We start from the raw sequence: 22,006 nt of genomic DNA on the forward strand, positions 1-22,006 counted from the left end.
TCATGAAGCTTATGATTTTAAAAATCCTATGATCATGAAATGACCAAAATGGATCATGAATGTGTTAGGGCCCTAATCATTGGTCTGCTCCACAGAGACAAATCTTAAATTTCCTAAATTAGCTCTGCTCAGTCTGGCATTCTGCTTCATTGCCTTGGCACTGGCAACCATGAAAAACGTATGCCATTTTCCATGCTAAGAGAATAAATAAGAGACACGAAAACTCCAATAACAATCACCCTCTCAAAAATAAGTTAGCTGTGTTGAAGACTGAAGAATAATACCCTACTGTAGGGTATTTTAACACCTTGCTCTAAATACTCACTGGGTCAGTGAGTTTAATGATGATACAAGGCAAGTACTTTATAGAGCTCTCACATATCTACAGGCACCCTTGCATTTTTAGACTAATTTTCAGGGACAACATCCAATAGCTCCATCTTGAGGATAATCAAAGGAAGATTTGACTATCTGAAGATTTCAAATGAACATCCTTATTTTTAAGATGGATACCATACTCTAAAAGAAAAAAATAAAACATAATTGACTGCTTAGTGGATGAATTTCACTATAAATGAACTATTTCAAAAGCAAGGTAAAACTTTGGGTATATGTAAACAAAAACATAATTTAACAGTTAACCAAAAGAGCTGATTGGGAAATATTTTTTGTTCCAATGAAAAATTCTGACAAAAATGAGAGTTTTGACCCAAAAAAATTCATAGGAAAGTATTTTTGAAATAAAAATTTCAACCAGCTCTAATAACCAAACTTGATTCTGTAGGATTTGTATAAGTAACTTGGCACCAGAGTTGATGTTTCTGCCTACAGATTTTTCATCCTGCTAATCATGGTGAAAAGGGGGTAGGGTGTGTCAAAATGTTAAAACACCTACCTCGGACTGACTGCAGCCAGTCCACATTAAACAGTCTCAGTTCATCTGGGTCTGTGATGACTCTACCAGGTATAAGGTGCTCAAAAAAAGCTAAATCACTATCAGAAACATGAGAGAAGGGCAGCCTCTGCACACCATACCGCTCACTAGTCAGCATCACTTCCTTGGGGCTGATGGAGGTTGTAGAGAGAGCTCCCTTGCCCAGCAGACTGGTGCCCGATAGGATGGGTGGCCTGGACACTGGTATCCTGTATAGCTCTGCTAGTTTCTTCTGCTTAAGTGTCCACTTAGCAGTAGCACTGGTCCACACTGCCAAGGATCTCTTATGGCCGTTCATCTGCCATCTTGGTAGGGTCCAACAGCACCAAACCAAACGAAGCTGGACGAGAGAGGAAACTGTCATGGTTGCCCTGAAATGCAAACAGAGGATTAACACACAGTTTCAATTCTTCCTGCTGCTCTTCAGGTCCAGGGAAAGTCATGCCTGACTAATCTAATTGCCTTCTATGATGAGATAACTGGTTCTGTGGATGAAGGGAAAGCAGTGGACGTGTTATTCCTCGACTTTAGCAAAGCTTTTGACACGGTCTCCCACAGTATTCTTTTCAGCAAGTTAAAGAAGTATGGGCTGGATGGATGCACTACAAGATGGGTAGAAAGTTGGCTAGATTGTCGGGCTCAACGGGTAGTGATCAATGGCTCCATGTCTAGTTGGCAGCTGGTATCTAGCGGAATGCCCCAAGGGTCGGTCCTGGGGCCGGTTTTGTTCAATATCTTCATTAATGATCTGGAGGATGGTGTGGATTGCACCCTCAACAAGTCTGCAGACGACACTAAACTGGGAGGAGTGGTAGATACGCTAGAGGGTAGGGATAGAATACAGAGGGACCTAGACAAATGGAGGATTGGGCCAAAAGAAATCTGATGAGGTTCAACAAGGACAAGTGCAGAGTCCTGCACTTAGGACGGAAGAATCCAATGCACCGCTACAGACTACGGACCGAATGGCTAGGCAGCAGTTCTGCAGAGAAGGACCTACGGGTGACAGTGGACAAGAAGCTGGATATGAGTCAACAGTGTGCCCTTGTTGCCAAGAAGGCCAATGGCATTTTGGGATGTATATGTAGGGGCACTGCCAGCAGATCGAGGGACGTGATTGTCCCTCTCTATTTGACATTGGTGAGGCCACATCTGGAGTACTGTGTCCAGTTTGGGGCCCCACACTACAAGAAGGATGTGGAGAAACTGGAGAGAGTCCAGCGAAGGGCAACAAAAATGATTAGGGGACTGGAACACATGACTTATGAGGAGAGGCTGAGGGAACTGGGATTGTTTAGTCTACGGAAGAGAAGAATGAGGGGGGATTTGATAGCTGCTTTCAACTACCTGAAAGGTGGATCCAAAGAGGATGGATCTAGACTGTTCTCAGTGATAGCAGATTACAGAACAAGGAGTAATGGTCTCAAGTTGCAGTGGGGGAGATTTAGGTTGGATATTAGGAAAAACTTTTTCACTAGGACGGTGGTGAAACACTGGAATGCGTTACCTAGGGAGGTGGTGGAATCCCCTTCCTTAGAAGTTTTTAAGGTCAGGCTTGACAAAGCGCTGGCTGGGATGATTTAATTGGGATTGGTCCTGCTCTGGGCAGGGGGTTGGACTAGATGGCCTCCAGAGGTCCCTTCCAACTCTGTTATTCTATGATTCCTGTATGCATAAAAAACTAGATTTTTCAACTAACTGACTTGCTACTGTTCTTTATGGAGGCAGAACTATAGGGAAAACCTAGCTCCCTTAGGGAGTAAAAGGTTGTTCATATTTGCAGATAGGATAGTTTCAGCATCATCATTATATTTTGCACACAATCAACCCATCTAATATCTAGGAAAATCCAGACTTAAGCAGGAGGGAAACCAAAGCTTCGAGTATCACTGGAAATTCCCAATGAAATATACATGATATATCATGTTTCAGAGTGGTAGCCGTGTTAGTCTGTATCCGCAAAAACAACGAGGAGTCCTTGTGGCACCTTAGCCCTGGTCTACACTAGGACTTTAGGTCGAATTTAGCAGCGTTAAATCGATGTAAACCTGCACCCGTCCACACAATGAAGCCCTTTATTTCGACTTAAAGGGCTCTTAAAATCGATTTCCTTACTCCACCCCTGACAAGTGGATTAGTGCTTAAATCGACGTTGCCGGCTCGAATTTGAGGTACTGTGGACACAATTCGATGGTATTGGCCTCCGGGAGCTATCCCAGAGTGCTCCATTCTGACCGCTCTGGACAGCACTCTCAACTCAGATGCACTGGCCAGGTAGACAGGAAAAGAACCACGAACTTTTGAATCTCATTTCCTGTTTGGCCAGCGTGGCAAGCTGCAGGTGACCATGCAGAGCTCATCAGCACAGGTGACCATGATGGAGTCCCAGAATCGCAAAAGAGCTCCAGCATGGACCGAACGGGAGGTACGGGATCTGATCGCTGTTTGGGGAGAGGAATCCCTGCTATCAGAACTCCGTTCCAGTTTTCGAAATGCCAAAACCTTTGTCAAAATCTCCCAGGGCATGAAGGACAGAGGCCATAACAGGGACCCGAAGCAGTGCCGCGTGAAACTGAAGGAGCTGAGGCAAGCCTACCAGAAAACCAGAGAGGCGAACAGCCGCTCTGGGTCAGAGCCCCAAACATGCCGCTTCTATGATGAGCTGCATGCCATTTTAGGGGGTTCAGCCACCACTACCCCAGCCGTGTTGTTTGACTCCTTCAATGGAGATGGAGGCAATACGGAAGCAGGTTTTGGGGACGAAGAAGATGATGATGAGGAGGAGGTTGTAGATAGCTCACAGCAAGCAAGCGGAGAAACCGGTTTTCCCGACAGCCAGGAACTGTTTCTCACCCTAGACCTGGAGCCAGTACCCCCGAACCCACCCAAGGCTGCCTCCTGGACCCAGCAGGCGGAGAAGGGACCTCTGGTGAGTGTACCTTTTAAAATACTATACATGGTTTAAAAGCAAGCATGTGAAAGGATTACTTTGCCCTGGCATTCACGGTTCTCCTAGATGTAGTCCTAAAGCCTTTGCAAAAGGTTTCTGGGGAGGGCAGCCTTATTGCGTCCTTCATGGTAGGACACTTTACAACTCCAGGCCAGTAACACGTACTCGGGAATCACTGTAGAACAAAGCATTGCAGTGTATGTTTGCTGGCATTCAACCAAATCCGTTCTTTATCTCTCTGTGTTATCCTTAGGAGAGTGAGATATAATTCATGGTCACCTGGTTGAAATAGAGTGCTTTTCTTCAGGGGACACTCAGAGGAGCCCATTCCTGCTGGGCTGTTTGCCTGTGGCTAAACAGAAATGTTCCCCGCTTTTAGCCACAGGGAGGGGGGAAGGTTGAGGGGGTAGCCACGCGGTGGGGGGAGGCGAAATGCGACCTTGTAACGAAACCACATGTGCTATGTATGTAATGTTAACAGCAAGGTTTACCCTGAAAGAGTGTAGCCACTGTTTTATAAAATGTGTCTTTTTAAAGACCGCTGTCCCTTTTTTTTTCTCCACCAGCTGCATGTGTTTCAATGATCACAGGATCTTCTCCTTCCCAGAGGCTAGTGAAGCTTAAAAAGAAAAAAAAACGCACTCACGATGAAATGTTCTCCGAGCTCATGCTGTCCTCCCACACTGACAGAGCACAGACGAATGAGTGGAGGCAAATAATGTCCGAGTGCAGAAAAGCACAAAATGACCGGGAGGAGAGGTGGCGGGCTGAAGAGAGTAAGTGGCGGGCTGAAGACAGGGCTGAAGCTCAAATGTGGCGGCAGCGTGATGAGAGGAGGCAGGATTCAATGCTGAGGCTGCTGCAGGACCAAACCAGTATGCTCCAGTGTATGGTTGAGCTGCAGCAAAGGCAGCTGGAGCACAGACTGCCACTGCTGCCCCTCTGTAACCAACCGCCCTCCTCCCCAAGTTCCATAGCCTCCACACCCAGACGCCCAAGAACGCGGTGGGGGGGCCTCCGGCCAACCAGCCACTCCACCACAGAGGATTGCCCAAAAAAAAGAAGGCTGTCATTCAATAAATTTTAAAGTTGTAAACTTTTAAAGTGTTGTGCTTAAAGTGCTGTGTGGCATTTTCCTTCCCTCCTCCACCACCCCTCCTGGGCTACCTTGGTAGTCATCCCCCTATTTGTGTGATGAATGAATAAAGAATGCATGAATGTGAAGCAACAATGACTTTATTGCCTCTGCAAGCGGTGATTGAAGGGAGGAGGGGCAGGTGGTTAGCTTACAGGGAAGTAGAGTGAACCAAGGGGCGGGGGGTTTCATCAAGGAGAAACAAACAGAACTTTCACACCGTAGCCTGGCCTGGTTTTCAAAGCTTCTCTGATGCGTACCGCGCCCTCCTGTGCTCTTCTAACCGCCCTGGTGTCTGGCTGCGCGTAACCAGCAGCCAGGTGATTTGCCTCAACCTCCCACCCCGCCATAAATGTCTCCCCCTTACTCTCACAGATATTGTGGAGCACACAGCAAGCAGTAATAACAGTGGGAATATTGGTTTTGCTGAGGTCTAAGCGAGTCAGTAAACTGCGCCAGCGTGCCTTTAAACGTCCAAATGCACATTCTACCACCATTCTGCACTTGCTCAGCCTGTAGTTGAACAGCTCCTGACTACTGTCCAGGCTGCCTGTGTACGGCTTCATGAGCCATGGCATTAAGGGGTAGGCTGGGTCCCCAAGGATACATATAGGCATTTCAACATCCCCAACAGTTATTTTCTGGTCTGGGAATAAAGTCCCTTCCTGCAGCTTTTGAAACAGACCAGAGTTCCTGAAGATGCGAGCATCATGCACCTTTCCCGGCCATCCCACGTTGATGTTGGTGAAACATCCCTTGTGATCCACCAGAGCTTGCAGCACTATCGAAAAGTACCCCTTGCGGTTTATGCACTCGGCGGCTTGATGCTCTGGTGCCAAGATAGGGATATGGGTTCCGTCTATAGCCCCACCACAGTTAGGGAATCCCATTGCAGCAAAGCCATCCACTATGACCTGCACATTTCCCAGAGTCACTATCCTTGATATCAGCAGATCTTTGATTGCGTGGGCTACTTGCATCACAGCAGCCCCCACAGTAGATTTGCCCACTCCAAATTGATTCCCAACTGACCGGTAGCTGTCTGGCGTTGCAAGCTTCCACAGGGCTATCGCCACTCGCTTCTCAACTGTGAGGGCTGCTCTCATCTTGGTATTCATGCGCCTCAGGGCAGGGGAAAGCAAGTCACAAAGTTCCATGAAAGTGCCCTTACTCATGTGAAAGTTTCGCAGCCACTGGGAATCGTCCCAGACCTGCAACACTATGCGGTCCCACCAGTCTGTGCTTGTTTCCCGAGCCCAGAATCGGCGTTCCACAGCATGAACCTGCCCCATTAGCACCATGATGCATGCATTGGCAGGGCCCATGCTTTCAGAGAAATCTGTGTCCATGTCCTGATCACTCACGTGACCGCGCTGATGAATGAGTACGCTAGAGGAATGAGTCCCCTAGACAGGGGAGGAGGCAAATGAGTACAAAACAAATCTGGTCTATTTCTTGTTTTGACCCACTCCATCTATCTTTTACATCTTTGGCTGGCAGCAGACAGTGCAGAAGGACTGCATGCCATCCACATCTCATGGCTGCTCGGCAGAAGATGGTACAGTACGACTGCTAGCCATCCTCATCTCTTGCCTGCCTGGCAGAAGATGGTACAATACGACTACTAGCAATCCTCATCTCTTGCCTGCCTGGCAGAAGATGGTACAGTACGACTGCTAGCAGTCCGTATCGCCTGGCTGCTCACCATAAGACGGTTCAATAGGACTGACTGCAGGACTAAAGAGAATGACCTGGTCAAGTCACTCCAAATTTAGTCCCTGCGCCCATGTCTGCCCAGGCGCTCCCAGCCGACGTGGCCAGGAGCACCTCGGACATGACGATGACGGCTACCAGTCGTACTGTACCGTCTGCTGCCACAAGGCAAGGGGTTGCTGCTACTGTGTAGCAATGCCGTACCACATCTGCCAGCACCCAGGAGACATAGGGTGACGGTTACCTGAGCGGGCTCCATGCTTGCAGTGGTATGGCATCTGCACAGGTAACTCAGGAAAAAAGGCGCGAAATGATTGTCTGCCCTTGCTTTTACGGAGGGAGGGAGGGAACGGGGGCCTGACGATATGTACCCAGAACCACCCGCGACAATGTTTTAGCCCCATCAGGCATTGGGATCTGAATCCAGAATTCCAATGGGCAGCGGAGACTGCGGGAACTGTGGGATAGCTATCCACAGTGCAACGCTCCGGAAGTCGACTCTAGCCTCGGTACTGTGGAAGCGCTCCGCCGAGTTAATGCACTTAATGCACTTAGAGCATTTTCTGTGGGGACACACACACTCGAATATATAAAACCGATTTCTAAAAAACCGACTTCTATAAATTCGACCTTATTCCGTAGTGTAGACATACCCTTAGAGACTCACAAATTCATTTGGGCATAAGCTTTCATGGGCTAGAACCCACTCCATCGGATGCATGGAATGGAAAATACAGCAGCAGGTATAAATACACAGCACATGAAAAGATGGGAGTTGCCATACCAAGTGGGAGGTCAGTCTAACAAGACAATTCAATTAACAGTAGGATACTAAGGGAGAAAAAATCACTTTTGTACTGGTAATGAGAGTGGCCCATTTCAAACAGTTGACAAGAAGGTGTGAGTAACAGTAGGGGGAAATTAGTATGACGGAAATTAGGTTTTGTAAAGATTGGGAGTGGATGGGTCATTAGGAGGTCATAAGGAGGTCGTCTTGTCCAGCCCCCTGCTCAAGGCAGGACCGATCCCCAACTAAATCAAAACTCATCCTTAGGCCATTGGCTCAGTGCTCACAGGGACAGTAGTGGGATCCTGCTGGGGCACAAGACAGGGGGCAGGCCTCAGCTGCTGCTGGCACTGCTGCGCAGCACATGTAGTCAAGGAGATATCCTGCCTATTCTTGACTGCTGGCATTTGCTGGGGTACACGCTGCCCTCCCTACCTTGCCCAAGTCCATGTCAGCCACCCCATGGCCCAGGGCACCTTGCCACACTGACAGTAAAGCTGGCATCTGTGTCACTGGCGCTTCCCTTTGTTGGCTCAGGAAGAATGGTGGGAATGCCAGCCCCCTCACAACAGACACATCTGACTCTGTTGCATGCACGAGCACCCAGTGTGGGTAGGGAACTGTGTGGGGAGAAGCAGGCCAGGCTGCAGCGGGGCCAGCAGTACTGCACCCATAACCTGGTACACTCAGAATATGCAAAAAGAAAAGGAGTACTTGTGGCACCTTAGAGACTAACCAATTTATTTGAGCATAAGCTTTCGTGAGCTACAGCTCACTTCAGTTGCCAAAGATCACATACTGGCTGGAATCTCCTGCTACAAGATCTACACTAGGTGGGGGTTGAGGGGAGCAGGGAGGGTGTCATATCTCCCTGCTTCCCTGGGCTGATATGTGCAGGACTTGGACGTCCTCCCCCCTTCTCCCCTTGCTCTCCCACTCTCAATGTGCTGGACATGACTGGCTGGAGCTTGCAGCAGTACCTCAGCCACACCCCCTTCCTGCTCCATATGCCAAAGGTTAGGGAGGTGGGGTGCACCGCTTTATTCCCCTTGGGGACATCTGGGCCAGGATCCTCAGCTGTTGCTCCATTGCCTTCCCTGGGGGCAGAGCACAGCCTAGTGGGATGTGGTGCCATTCATTATACAAGATGAGGGACATGATGGAGGTGGGCTCCTCCCACTCCCTTGAGCTCATGGTCTTGAACACCAGGGAAATGTGGGGCATGTCACATGTAATAGTGGGTATGTGCGTGTAACCCACACCAGACATCCTGAGTTCTCAGGAGTGGTCAATTCTACATCGAGTCCAGGTGCCGAGGGGGAAATTCTGAGGGAAAGGGCTTCTTGCCTTTTCACAGGCTTTGTTGCCCAGAGCAGACTCCTAAAATGGCATGAAAAGAAAAACTACCCGGGTAAAAAAAATCACCCAAAAGATTATGACCAAAAAGTTCCTGTTAGTTTCCCTGCAGAAATGGCCCTCACCAGTGCTCAGCTGTGCTGGTACCACCCTTCAGTGCATCTGACCCCTGGCGTTTATCTTGAACAGCAACCCTTCCATCCTGACAGATTTTCTCTCAAGCTGGGGACCCAGTCTGAGAAATCCAGAAGCAACCACTTTCATTCTTCCCATTATGGAGCAAAACAACTTGAGTTCTGGACTGCCAAGGCCAATGGCATTTTGGGATGTATAAGTAGGGGCATTGCCAGCAGATCGAGGGGCAACAAAAATGATTAGGGGACTGGAACACATGACTTATGAGGAGAGGCTGAGGGAACTGGGATTGTTTAGTCTGTAGAAGAGAAGAATGAGGGGGGATTTGATAGCTGCTTTCAACTACCTGAAAGGGGGTTCCAAAGAAGATGGCTCTAGACAGTTCTCAGTGGTAACAGATGACAGAATGAGGAGTAATGGTCTCAAGTTGCAGTGGGGGAGGTTTAGGTTGGATATTAGGAAAAACTTTTTCACTAGGAGGGTGGTGAAACAGTGAACGCGTTACCTAGGGAGGTGGTGGAATCTCCTTCCTCAGAAGTTTTTAAGGTCAGGCTTGACAAAGCCCTGGCTGGGATGATTTAGTTGGGGATTGGTCTTGCTTTGAGCAGGGGGTTGGACTAGATGACCTCCTGAGGTCCCTTCCAACCCTGATATTCTATGATTCTAATTTCCCCCATACTAATTTCCCATCTTTTCATGTGCTGTGTATTTATACCTGCTACTGTATTTTCCACTCCATGCATCTGATGAAGTGGGTTCTAGCCCATGAAAGCTTATGCCCAAGTGAATTTGTGAGTCTCTAAGGTGCCACAAGGACTCCTCATTGTTTTTGATGATATATCATGTCTTTCATTGAGAAATGCATGTGTTATAATGTGCTCTAAAGGTCCTTCAAAGCAGTTTTCACTGAAGGACAGAGCTTCATGTTTAATGCACCAAGTCATGTGCTGCTTCCTGAGGACATACACCCTCAGCCCTTATGCTGCACATGACATAATTGGTCTTTTTCACAGATTCTACCCACAGCTCAAGCCTGCTTTTCCCCTGCATCTTGCCCTTGAGACGGTACCCACATATAAACTCCTGAAGCCTGATTCTTCCCTCCAAGGCACAATGCAATGGAGAATCAGATCCCTGTCTGTGTGTCTCCCATGACATTGGGTAGATCTGTAAGAATCTATAAACTGGGATACTTATTAATCTGTAAGAATCCAAAGAACAAATATCTGACCAATCAACACCATTTGGTGGCTGTCTGGAACAGAGACTGCATGGGTGGTGTTTATGCATGCATAGAAATTACAATTCAGATAACTCCCACCAACAAGGAGCAGATGTAAACTATGCCAACGACCAACGAAGGGGGTGTGGAAGATCTAAAGCCTTAGTGCAAACTGATAAGTCAAACAAAGAACGCACATTGCCAAGATATGGGGGTGGGGGTGAAAGCATTGCACACTGCCTCGGGGAAGGGGGGGAATGAGGCGCACTCCACACTGCCAAGATACGGGGATGGGGGGGAAAGCACTGCACACTGCCTCGGGGGGGGGGGGCGAAGCGCAATCCACACTGCCAAGATGTGGGGGTGGGGGGAAAGCACTGCACCCTGCCTCGGGGAGGGGGGGACGAGGCGCACTCCACACTGCCAAGATACGGGGATGGGGGGGAAAGCACTCCACACTGCCTCGGGGGGGGGGGGGCCAGGCGCAATCCACACTGCCAAGATACGGGGATGGGGGGGAAAGCACTACACACTGCCTCGGGGGGGGGGCGAGGCGCAATCCACACTGCCAAGATGTGGGGGTGGGGGGAAAGCATTGCACCCTGCCTCGGGGAGGGGGGGACGAGGCCCACTCCACACTGCCAAGATATGGGGGTGGGGGGATCACTGCACACTGCCTCGGGGGGGGGGCGAGGCGCAATCCACACTGCCAAGATGTGGGGGTGGGGGGAAAGCATTGCACCCTGCCTCGGGGAGGGGGGGACGAGGCGCACTCCACACTGCCAAGATGTGGGGGTGGGGGGATCACTGCACACTGCCTCGGGGGGGGGTGCACGCTGACAGGGGCGACCCAGCAGCTGCTGCCCGCACGGGGCTGTGGTACGTTGCCCGCCCGTAGCGCCCGCGCGACGCCGGCCACTCGCCCCATTACCGAGGCCGGGACTGCGGCCGCTTCGCCCGCCACGTCACACAAAGGCGCCCCTCAGCCGCTTTGCGTCCGGCCGACCGGTCTCCAGCGCGCAGCCTCCTGAGAAGGGACTCACGGGGCGGGCCCAGGAGCTGTGACGCAAAGCGCTACACATGCGCACAGCTGGTCCAGCGCGACCTCTCGGGCAGATAGAGGATGAGGCTGCGGATGCCGGGCGGGGGGCAGAGGGAGTAGGTGAAGGGGCGGGATGGGGATAGGGGTGGGTATGACGCGTTAGGCCCCCGCAGTGCGGGGTGGCCCCTGATAGACTGGCGCCCTACTGGTGTAAACTGTTGAGGAAGGACAGGTGGGGGAGACAAGGTGAGGAGTTGCGCTGTGTAGACAAGAGCAGTATGACGGCTTAGAGGTCCGGTCTGAAACTGGAGAAAAGCCTGTTGAGAGTCTTTGAGTTAAGTTTAGAAGCGAGAACAACAAGAGTGATGTTATGGTGGGTGTGCGCTATAGACCAGTGGTCTCCAAAGTAGGGTGTGCACACCCGGGGAGGGGAAGACGGTCGATTGGGGGTGCAGCAGGAGGAGCGTTGCTGGAGCAAAAGGGTGGCGCGGCAGGAGGCGCGCTGCCAGAAGGAAAAAAAGGGGGGCGGCCCTGAGTCCTCTGGCCTGTGGAGGAGCAGGGGCAGCCGCACAGCCAGCGACCAGAAAGAAGCGGCACTTTCCCCTTCAAAGCCGTCCGGAGAGAAGCGGCGCTTTGAAGGGGAAAGCGCCGCTTCTCTCCGGCCTCGGGCTGTGCGGCTTCCCCTGCTCCTCCTGAGTCCTCCAGCCCATGCTTGCAGGGTTGTATTCGGAAAGGGGCTTTAGAGCTGCAGGCCAGGGCCCCGGGGCCCCCTTAGCCCAGGGCCCTAGAGCCCCTGTGTTCCGGATGGCCCTGTCTGCCGTGGGGGGGCAGGTCCCAGAATCGCGGCTCCCAGAATCGTGGCCATGTGGGTGGTGCTGCGCTGCACAGAGCCACCTACATGCCCCCTGCACCAAACAGGAGCTGCCCCAGGTAAGTGCTCTGCATGTCCTGCCTGCCCCAGCCCTGAGCCTCCTCCCGCATCCCCACCCTGAGTGCCCTCCCGCACCGTAACTCCCTCCCAGACCCAGCACCCCACCCTGAACGCCTGCTGTATCACAAAGTGTTAAACCAAGATTTTCAAAAATAATAAAGCATATTCAATCACATTGCTCTCACTAAAAATATTATTAATAATTTTTTTTAGTGAGAGCAAAAAGGTTTTTTGTACTGTTAATAAATAAAAAATATTTTAAAAATATTGTTTATTTCATCTTTATCTCATCTTTTTTAATGTCTATTTTTGTGTATTTTTATAATTTACACAATGTATTAGTACAGTAGTACATGTATATCATTTATACATAAATAAATATACATATATTGGGGGTGCGTGCTCAAAATTCTTTTTACTTATAGGGGTGCACAATCAAAAAAGTTTGGAGACCACTGCTATAGACCACCGGGCTAGGAGGATGAGGTAGACGAGGCTTTCTTCGGACAATTAACTGAAGTTTCCAGAACACAGGCCCTGGTTCTAATGGGGGACTTCAATCACCCTGACATCTTCTGGGAGAGCAATACAGCAGTGCACAGAAAATCCAGGAAGTTTTTGGAGAGTGTTGTGGACAACTTCCTGGTTCAATTAGTGGAGGAACCAGCCAGGGGCCATTCTCCTCTTGACCTGCTGTTTACAAACAGGGAAGAATTGGTAGGGGAAGTAGGGTGGCAACCTGGGAAACAGTGACCATGAGATGGTTAAGTTCAGGATCCCCACAAAAGGAAGAAAGAAGAGTAGCAAAATACGGCTCCTGGACTTCAGAAAAGCAGACTTTGACTCCTTTAGGGAACTGATGGGCAGGAGCCCCTGGGAGGCTAATATGAGGGGGAAAGGAGTCCAGGAGAGCTGGCTGTATTTTAAAAATGCCTTATTGAGGGCGTAGGAACAAAGCATCTCGATGTGCAGAAAGAATAGCGAATATAGCAAGTGACCAGCTTGGCTTAACAGAGAAATCTTCAGTGAGCTTAAACACAAAAAGGAAGCTTATAAGAAGTGGAAACTTGGACAGATGACTAGGGAGGAGTATAAAAATATTGCTCAAGAATGCAGGGGTGTAATCAGAAAGACCAAGGCACAATTGGAGTTGCAGCTAGCAAGGGATGTGAAGGGTAACAAGAAGGGTGTCTACAGGTATGTTAGCAACAAGAAGAAGATCAGGGAAAGTCTGGGTCCCTTACTGAATGGGGAAGGCAACCTAGTGACGGATGATGTGGAAAAAGCTGAAGTACTCAATGCTTTTTTTGCCTTGGTCTTCACACACAAGGTCAGCTCCCACACTGCTGTCCTGGGCAACACATACAACAGTATGGGAAGGAGGTGAGCAGCCCTCAGGGGTGAAAGAACAGGTTAAGGACTATTTAGAAAAGCTGGACATGCACAAGTCCATGGGTCCATATCTAATGTATCCAAGGGTGCGAAGGACATTGGCTGATGTGATTGCAGAGCCTTTGGCCATTATCTTTGAAAACTCATGGCAATCGGGGGAGGTCCCGGATGATTGAAAAAAGGCAGGTATAGTGCCTATCTTTTAAAAAGGGAAGAAGGAGAACCCGGGGAACTACAGACCTGTCAGGCTCACCTCAGTCCCTGGAAAAATAATGGAGCATGTCCTCAAGGAAACCATTTTGGAGCACATAGATTCATAGATATTAAGGTCAGCAGGGACCATTATGATCATCTAGTCTGACTTCCTGCACAATGCAGGCTGCAGAATCTCACCCACGCACTCTTGCGATAAACCTCTCACCTATGTCTGAGCTATTGAAGTCCTCAAATCATGGTTTAAAGACTTCAAGGTGCAGAGAATCCTCCAGCAAGTGCCCCGTGCCCCATGCTACAGAGGAAGGCGAAAAAACCCCAGGGCCTCTTCCAATCTGCCCTGGAGGAAAATTCATTCCTGACCCCAAATATGGCGATCAGCTGAACCCTGAGCATATGGGCAAGATTCACCAGCCAGATACCCAGGAAAAATTCTCTGTAGTAACTCAGATCCTACCCCATCTAACATCCCATTACAGGCCATTGGGCTTATTTCCCATGAATATTTAAAGATCAATTAATGCCAAAATCATGTTATCCCATAATACCATCTCCTCCATAAACTTATCGCGTTTAATCTTAAAACCAGATAGGAGGAGGAGAGGAAGGTGATCAGGAACAGTCAACATGGAGTCACCAAAGGCAAGTCATGCCTGACCAACCTGATTGCCTTCTATGATGAGATAACTGGCTCTTTGGATATGAGGAAAGCAGTGGATGTGATATATCTTGACTTTAGCAAAGCTTTTGATACGGTCTCCCACAGTATTCTTGCCAGCAAGTTAAAAACATACAGATTGGATGAATGGACTATAAGGTGGATAGAAAGATGGCTAGATTGTTGGGCTCAACAGGTAGTGATCAATGGCTCGATGTCTAGCTTGCAACCAGTAGCAAGCGGATTGCCCCAGGGGTCGGTCCTGGGGCCGATTTTGTTCATCTTTATTAATGATCTGGATGATGGGATGGATTGCACCCTCAGCAAGTTTACGGATGACAGTAAACTGTGGGAAGAGGTAGATATGCTGGAGGGTAGGGATTGGGTTGAGAGTGACCTAGACAAATTGGAGGATTGGGCCAAAAGAAATCTGATGAGGTTCAACAAGGACAAGTGCAGAGTCCTGTACTAAGGACAGAAGAATCCCATGCACTGCTACAGGCTGGAGACAGAGTGGCTAAGCAGGAGTTCTTCAGAAAAGGACCTGGGGATTACAGTGGACGAGACTGCTGACTCATATCCAGCTTGTGCCCTTGTTGCCAGGAAGGCTAACGGCATATTGGGCTGCATTAGTAGGAGCCTTGCCAACAGATAGAGGGAAGTGATTATTCCGCTGTATTCAGCACTGGTGAGGCCCCATCTGGTGTACTGTGTCCAGTTTGGGGCCCCCCACTACAGAAAGGATGTGGACAAATTGGAGAGAGTCTAGTGGAGGGCAACGAAAATTAAAATTGACTGGATACATGTCACCTCAGGACGGGATGCAGAGATAAAGTTTCTTGACACCTTAAATGACTGCTTCTTGGAGCAGCTGGTCCTGGAACCCACCAGAGGAGAGGCAATTCTTGATCTAGTCGTAAGTGGAGCACAGGATCTGGTCCAAAAGGTGAATATAATAAGGCTTGGCTATAATAATAAGGCTTGGTAATAGTGACCATAATATAATTAAATTTAATATCCCTGTGGCAGGAAAAACACCACAGAGGCCCAACACTGTAGCATTTAATTTTAGAAAGGGGAACTACACAAAAATGAGGAGGTTAGTTAAACAGAAATGTAAGGGTACAGGGCCAAAAGTGAAAGATCTGCAAGCTGCGTGGAAACTTTTTAAAGACACCATAATAGAGGCTGAACTTAAATGCATACCCCAAATTAAAAAACATAGAGAACCAAAAAAGAGCCACCGTGGCTAAACAACAAAGTAAAAGAAGCAGTGAGAGGCAAAAGGGCATCCTTTAAAAAGTGGAAGTTAAATCCTAGTGAGGAAAATAGAAAGGAGCATAAACACTGGCAAATGAAGTGTAAAAATACAATTAGGAAGGCCAAAAAAGAATTTGAGGAACAGTTAGCCAAAGACTCAAAAAATAATAATTTTTTTTTTAAATACATCAAAAGCAGGAAGCCTGCTAAACAACCAGTGGGGCCACTGGACGTTCGAGATGCTAAAGGAGCACTCAAGCACGATAAGGCCATTGTGGAGAAACTAAATGAATTCTTTACATTAGTCTTCACGGCTGAGGGTGTGAGGGAGACTCCCAAACCTGAGCCATTCTTTTTAGGGGACAGATCTGAGGAACTGTCCCAGATTGAGGTATCATTAGAGGAGGTTTTGGAACAAATTGATAAATTAAATAGCAATAAGTCACTAGGACCAGATGGTATTCACCCAAGAGTTCTGAATGAACTCAAATGTGAAATTGCAGAACTACTAACTGTAGTCTGTAACCTATCATTTAAATCAGGTTCTATACCAGATGACTGGAGGATAGCTAATGTGACGCCAATTTTTTAAAAGGGCTCCAGAGGTGATCCCGGCAATTACACGCCTGTAAGCCTGACTTCAGTACCGGACAAGCTAGTTGAAACTATAATAAAGAACAATATTGTCAGACATATAGAGGAACATAATTTGTTGAGGAAGGGTCAACATGATTTTAGTAAAGGGAAATCATGCCTCACCAATCTACTAGAATTCTTTGAGGAAGTCAACAAGCATGTGGACCAAGGGGGATCCAGCGGATATAGTGTATTAAGTTTTCAGAAAGCCTTTGACAAGGTCCCTCACCAAAGGCTCTTATGCAAAGTAAGCTGCCACGGGATAAGAGGGAAGGTTCTCTCATGGATTGGTAATTGATTAAAAGATAGGAAACAAAGGGTAGGTATAAATGGTCAGTTTTCAGAATGGAGAGAGGTAAATAGTGGTGTCCCCCAGGGGTCTGTTCTGGGACCAGTCCTATTCAACATGTTCATAAATGATGTGGAAAAGGCATAAACAGTGAGGTGGCAAAATTTGCAGATGATGCAAAATTACTACAGAAAGTTAAGATCCAGGCAGACTGCGAAGAGCTACAAAAGGATCTCTCAAAATTGGGTCACTGGGCAACAAAATGGCAGATGAAATTTAATGTTGATAAATGCAAAGTAATGCACATTGGAAAGCATAATCCCAACTATACATATAAAATGATGGGGTCTAAATTAGCTGTTACCACTCAAAAAGATCAGGGGACTGGGGCACATGACTTATGAAGCAACTCATAGACTGGAGAGTCTGAGGAAACTGGTTTTATTTAGTCTGCAGAAGAGAAGGCGGGGGGCGGTGGGATTTGATAGCAGGCTTCAACTACCAGAAGGGAGTTTCCAAAGAGGATAGAGCTAGGCTGTTCTCAGTGGTGGCACATGACAGAACAAGGAACAATGGTCTCAAGTTACAGTGGGGTAGGTCTAGGTTGGATATTAGGAAACACTATGTCACTAGGAGGGTGGTGAAGCACTGGAATGGGTTACCTAGGGAGGTGGTGGAATCTCCATCCTTTAGAGGTTTTTAAGGCCCGGCTTGACAAAGCCCTGGCTGGGATGATTTAGTTGGGGATTGGTCCTGCTTTGAGCAGGGGGTTGGACTAGATGACCTCCTGAGGTCTCTTCCAACCCTAATCTTCTATGATTCACCCAGCACTCACATGCACACAGGACCGTCCCTAGGCATATGCGGCTGCGTAGGGCACCCGAAAATTTGGGGCACCATTCCCCTCGCTGGCCGCAGCTGGAATCCTCTCTTCTCTGGCCCCTCCCCCGCGCTGGGGGTTTCTCCCCAACCCTAACCCTGCCCCCTCCCTCCCACATTCCTCTGCCAGCTGGCTGAGGACTTCAGCCTCTGGCTCTGCCGATCCAGCCTCGGGGAGCCCAGAGCAGCACAGCCCAGGCCCACCACTGAACGGAGTGGAGTTTCTCCCTGGACCTTGCCTGCAGCACCACTTGGTCTCCGGCAGGGGCCAGGCCAGGAGGAGCGAAACTTCCATGTGAGTCGGGGGGAAAGGGGGAGGAGGGAGAAATGGGGGGACTTAAAGTGGCAGTGCACTCACTGTCTCTCACACTTCCCTAACACACACACAGACTGGCTCTCACACCCACATATACTCTGCCTCTCATGAGTTACAGAACCCCAATACAGATTGTCACACACACACAGTCTCACACTCCCCAACACACACTCTGTCACACAGTCCACCAACACACAGTCACACACAAACACACACAGTCTCTCTCTCTCTCTGTAAGGATTTTTTACAGTCTATATGACCAGAAGACTTTGGGGAGCCTTAGCCCTGGTCTACACTAGGACTTTAGGTCGAATTTAGCAGCGTTAAATCGATGTAAACCTGCACCCATCCACACAATGAAGCCCTTTATTTCGACTTAAAGGGCTCTTAAAATCAATTTCCTTACTCCACCCCTGACAAGTGGATTAGCGCTTAAATCGACCTTGCCGGCTCGAATTTGGGGTACTGTGGACACAATTCGATGGTATTGGCCTCCGGGAGCTATCCCAGAGTGCTCCATTCTGACCGCTCTGGACAGCACTCTCAACTCAGATGCACTGGCCAGGTAGACAGGAAAAGAACCGCGAACTTTTAAATCTCATTTCCTGTTTGGCCAGCGTGGCAAGCTGCAGGTGACCATGCAGAGCTCATCAGCACAGGTGACCATGATGGAGTCCCAGAATTGCAAAAGAGCTCCAGCATGGACCGAACGGGAGGTACGGGATCTGATCGCTGTTTGGGGAGAGGAATCCGTGCTATCAGAACTCCGTTCCAGTTTTCAAAATACCAAAACCTTTGTCAAAATCTCCCAGGGCATGAAGGACAGAGGCCATAACAGGGACCCGAAGCAGTGCCGCGTGAAACTGAAGGAGCTGAGGCAAGCCTACCAGAAAACCAGAGAGGCGAACGGCCGCTCCGGGTCAGAGCCCCAAACATGCCGCTTCTATGATGAGCTGCATGCCATTTTAGGGGGTTCAGCCACCACTACCCCAGCCGTGTTGTTTGACTCCTTCAATGGAGATGGAGGCAATACGGAAGCAGGTTTTGGGGACGAAGAAGATGATGAGGAGGAGGAGGTTGTAGATAGCTCACAGCAAGCAAGCGGAGAAACCGGTTTTCCCGACAGCCAGGAACTGTTTCTCACCCTAGACCTGGAGCCAGTACCCCCGAACCCACCCAAGGCTGCCTCCTGGACCCAGCAGGCGGAGAAGGGACCTCTGGTGAGTGTACCTTTTAAAATACTATACATGGTTTAAAAGCAAGCATGTGAAAGGATTACTTTGCCCTGGCATTCACGGTTCTCCTAGATGTAGTCCTAAAGCCTTTGCAAAAGGTTTCTGGGGAGGGCAGCCTTATTGCGTCCTTCATGGTAGGACACTTTACCACTCCAGGCCAGTAACATGTACTCGGGAATCATTGTAGAACAAAGCATTGCAGTGTATGTTTGCTGGCATTCAAACAACATCCATTCTTTATCTCTCTGTGTTATCCTCAGGAGAGTGAGATATAATTCATGGTCACCTGGTTGAAATAGAGTGCTTTTCTTCAGGGGACACTCAGAGGAGCCCATTCCTGCTGGGCTGTTTGCCTGTGACTAAACAGAAATGTTCCCCGCTTTTAGCCACAGGGAGGGGGGAAGGTTGAGGGGGTAGCCACGCGGTGGGGGGAGGCAAAATGCGACCTTGTAACGAAACCACATGTGCTATGTATGTAATGTTAACAGCAAGGTTTACCCTGAAAGAGTGTAGCCACTGTTTTATAAAATGTGTCTTTTTAAAGACCGCTGTCCCTTTTTTTTTCTCCACCAGCTGCATGTGTTTCAATGATCACAGGATCTTCTCCTTCCCAGAGGCTAGTGAAGCTTAGAAAGAAAAAAAAACGCACTCACGATGAAATGTTCTCCGAGCTCATGCTGTCCTCCCACACTGACAGAGCACAGACGAATGAGTGGAGGCAAATAATGTCCGAGTGCAGAAAAGCACAAAATGACCGGGAGGAGAGGTGGCGGGCTGAAGAGAGTAAGTGGCGGGCTGAAGACAGGGCTGAAGCTCAAATGTGGCGGCAGCGTGATGAGAGGAGGCAGGATTCAATGCTGAGGCTGCTGGAGGACCAAACCAGTATGCTCAAGTGCATGGTTGAGCTGCAGCAAAGGCAGCTGGAGCACAGACTGCCACTGCTGCCCCTCTGTAACCAACCGCCCTCCTCCCCAAGTTCCATAGCCTCCACACCCAGACGCCCGAGAACGCGGTGGGGGGGCCTCCGGCCAACCAGCCACTCCACCACAGAGGATTGCCCAAAAAAAAGAAGGTTGTCATTCAATAAATTTTAAAGTTGTAAACTTTTAAAGTGCTGTGCTTAAAGTGCTGTGTGGCATTTTCCTTCCCTCCTCCACCACCCCTCCTGGGCTACCTTGGTAGTCATCCCCCTATTTGTGTGATGAATGAATAAAGAATGCATGAATGTGAAGCAACAATGACTTTATTGCCTCTGCAAGCGGTGATTGAAGGGAGGAGGGGCAGGTGGTTAGCTTACAGGGAAGTAGAGTGAACCAAGGGGCGGGGGGTTTCATCAAGGAGAAACAAACAGAACTTTCACAGCGTAGCCTGGCCAGTCATGAAACTGGTTTTCAAAGCTTCTCTGATGCGTACCGCGCCCTCCTGTGCTCTTCTAACCGCCCTGGTGTCTGGCTGCGCGTAACCAGCAGCCAGGCGATTTGCCTCAACCTCCCACCCCGCCATAAACGTCTCCCCCTTACTCTCACAGATATTGTGGAGCACACAGCAAGCAGTAATAACAGTGGGAATATTGGTTTTGCTGAGGTCTAACCAAGTCAGTTAACTGCGCCAGCGCGCCTTTAAACATCCAAATGCCCATTCTACCACCATTCTGCACTTGCTCAGCCTGTAGTTGAACAGCTCCTGACTACTGTCCAGGCTGCCTGTGTTCGGCTTCATGAGCCATGGCATTAAGGGGTAGGCTGGGTCCCCAAGGATACATATAGGCATTTCAACATCCCCAACAGTTATTTTCTGGTCTGGGAATAAAGTCCCTTCCTGCAGCTTTTGAAACGGACCAGAGTTCCTGAAGATGCGAGCGTCATGTACCTTTCCTGGCCATCCCATGTTGATGTTGGTGAAACGTCCCTTGTGATCCACCAGAGCTTGCAGCACTATCGAAAAGTACCCCTTGTGGTTTATGTACTCGGCGGCTTCATGCTCCGGTGCCAAGATAGGGATATGGGTTCCGTCTATGGCCCCACCACAGTTAGGGAATCCCATTGCAGCAAAGCCATCCACTATGACCTGCACATTTCCCAGGGTCACTACCCTTGATATCAGCAGATCTTTGATTGCGTGGGCTACTTGCATCACAGCTGCCCCCACAGTAGATTTGCCCACTCCAAATTGATTCCCAACTGACCGGTAGCTGTCTGGCGTTGCAAGCTTCCACAGGGCTATCGCCACTCGCTTCTCAACTGTGAGGGCTGCTCTCATCCTGGTATTCATGCGCTTCAGGGCAGGGGAAAGCAAGTCACAAAGTTCCATGAAAGTGCCCTTACGCATGCGAAAGTTTCGCAGCCACTGGGAATTGTCCCAGACCTGCAACACTATGCGGTCCCACCAGTCTGTGCTTGTTTCCCGAGCCCAGAATTGGCGTTCCACAGCATGAACCTGCCCCATTAGCACCATGATGCATGCATTGGCAGGGCCCATGCTTTCAGAGAAATCTGTGTCCATGTCCTGATCACTCATGTGACCTCGCAGACGTCGCCTCCTCGCCCGGTATCACTTTGCCAGGTTCTGGTGCTGCATATACTGCTGGATAATGCGTGTGGTGTTTAATGTGCTCCTAATTGCCAAAGTGAGCTGAGCGGCCTCCATGCTTGCCTTGGTATGGCGTCCGCACAGAAAAAAGGCGCGGAATGATTGTCTGCCGTTGCTCTGACGGAGGGAGGGGCGACTGACGACATGGCTTACAGGGTTGGCTTCAGGGAGCTAAAATCAACAAAGGGGGTGTCTGTACATCAAGGAGTATTTCAGGCAGGACTTCACCGAGGGTTCCAAAAAGAAATGGTGCACCTAAGTTATTGTTCTTATTGGAACAAGGAGGTTAGCCTGGCCTCTGATTGATACATGGCTAGATTTACCTCGCTGCACC

The 22,006-nt window shown here is 49.2% G+C and overlaps 3 protein-coding genes across 6 annotated transcripts in view; 2 read left to right on the forward strand and 1 right to left on the reverse strand.

Annotated features, from left to right (window-relative positions):
• The window catches only part of D2HGDH (D-2-hydroxyglutarate dehydrogenase), a 34,291-nt gene extending 23,028 nt beyond the window's left edge, over positions 1–11,263 (reverse strand). For 2 of the 3 annotated variants that reach the window (XM_073360409.1, XM_073360410.1), the window contains exons 1-2: positions 11,164–11,263; positions 896–1,305 (exon numbers count right to left, since the gene is read on the reverse strand). In XM_073360409.1, the coding sequence (XP_073216510.1) occupies positions 896–1,298 (403 nt within the window). In that variant the 5' untranslated portion in view covers positions 1,299–1,305; positions 11,164–11,263. Of the gene's footprint in view, positions 1–895; positions 1,306–11,163 lie in introns of those variants that run through there. The other variant, XM_073360411.1, reaches the window with a different exon arrangement.
• On the forward strand, positions 3,119–5,089 carry LOC140916920 (myb/SANT-like DNA-binding domain-containing protein 7). Its single transcript, XM_073358818.1, has 2 exons — positions 3,119–3,863; positions 4,451–5,089. Exons 1-2 carry the CDS (start codon positions 3,282–3,284, stop codon positions 4,466–4,468), a joined length of 600 nt encoding a protein of 199 aa, XP_073214919.1. The 5' UTR covers positions 3,119–3,281; the 3' UTR covers positions 4,469–5,089.
• A 651-nt stretch (positions 11,264–11,914) lies between the features above and the next one.
• Positions 11,915–20,279, forward strand: LOC140917477 (uncharacterized). 2 transcript variants are annotated; one of them, XM_073360415.1, is made up of 4 exons: positions 11,915–12,204; positions 12,631–17,827; positions 18,661–19,068; positions 19,657–20,279. In XM_073360415.1, exons 3-4 carry the CDS (start codon positions 18,664–18,666, stop codon positions 19,672–19,674), a joined length of 423 nt encoding a protein of 140 aa, XP_073216516.1. In that variant the 5' UTR covers positions 11,915–12,204; positions 12,631–17,827; positions 18,661–18,663; the 3' UTR covers positions 19,675–20,279. The 2 variants fall into 2 exon arrangements, with proteins under 2 accessions (XP_073216516.1, XP_073216514.1); XM_073360413.1 differs by lacking the exon at positions 12,631–17,827.
• Positions 20,280–22,006: the final 1,727 nt, after the last annotated feature.

The sequence above is a fragment of the Lepidochelys kempii genome, chromosome 9 (genome assembly GCF_965140265.1).
Source record: "Lepidochelys kempii isolate rLepKem1 chromosome 9, rLepKem1.hap2, whole genome shotgun sequence".
Lineage (NCBI taxonomy): Eukaryota > Metazoa > Chordata > Testudines > Cheloniidae > Lepidochelys > Lepidochelys kempii.

What these genes read in the sequence shown, in the direction of transcription:
- LOC140917477 (XM_073360413.1), top strand. Translation starts at nt 11,983, where the DNA reads ATGCTTGCAGGGTTGTATTCGGAAAGGGGCTTTAGAGCTGCAGGCCAG. An exon ending in CCAAACAGGAGCTGCCCCAG is followed by an intron (nt 12,205 to 18,660) that starts GTAAGTGCTCTG and finishes AAAATCTCCCAG; the next exon opens with GGCATGAAGGACAGAGGCCA.
- LOC140916920 (XM_073358818.1), top strand. Translation starts at nt 3,282, where the DNA reads ATGCAGAGCTCATCAGCACAGGTGACCATGATGGAGTCCCAGAATCGC.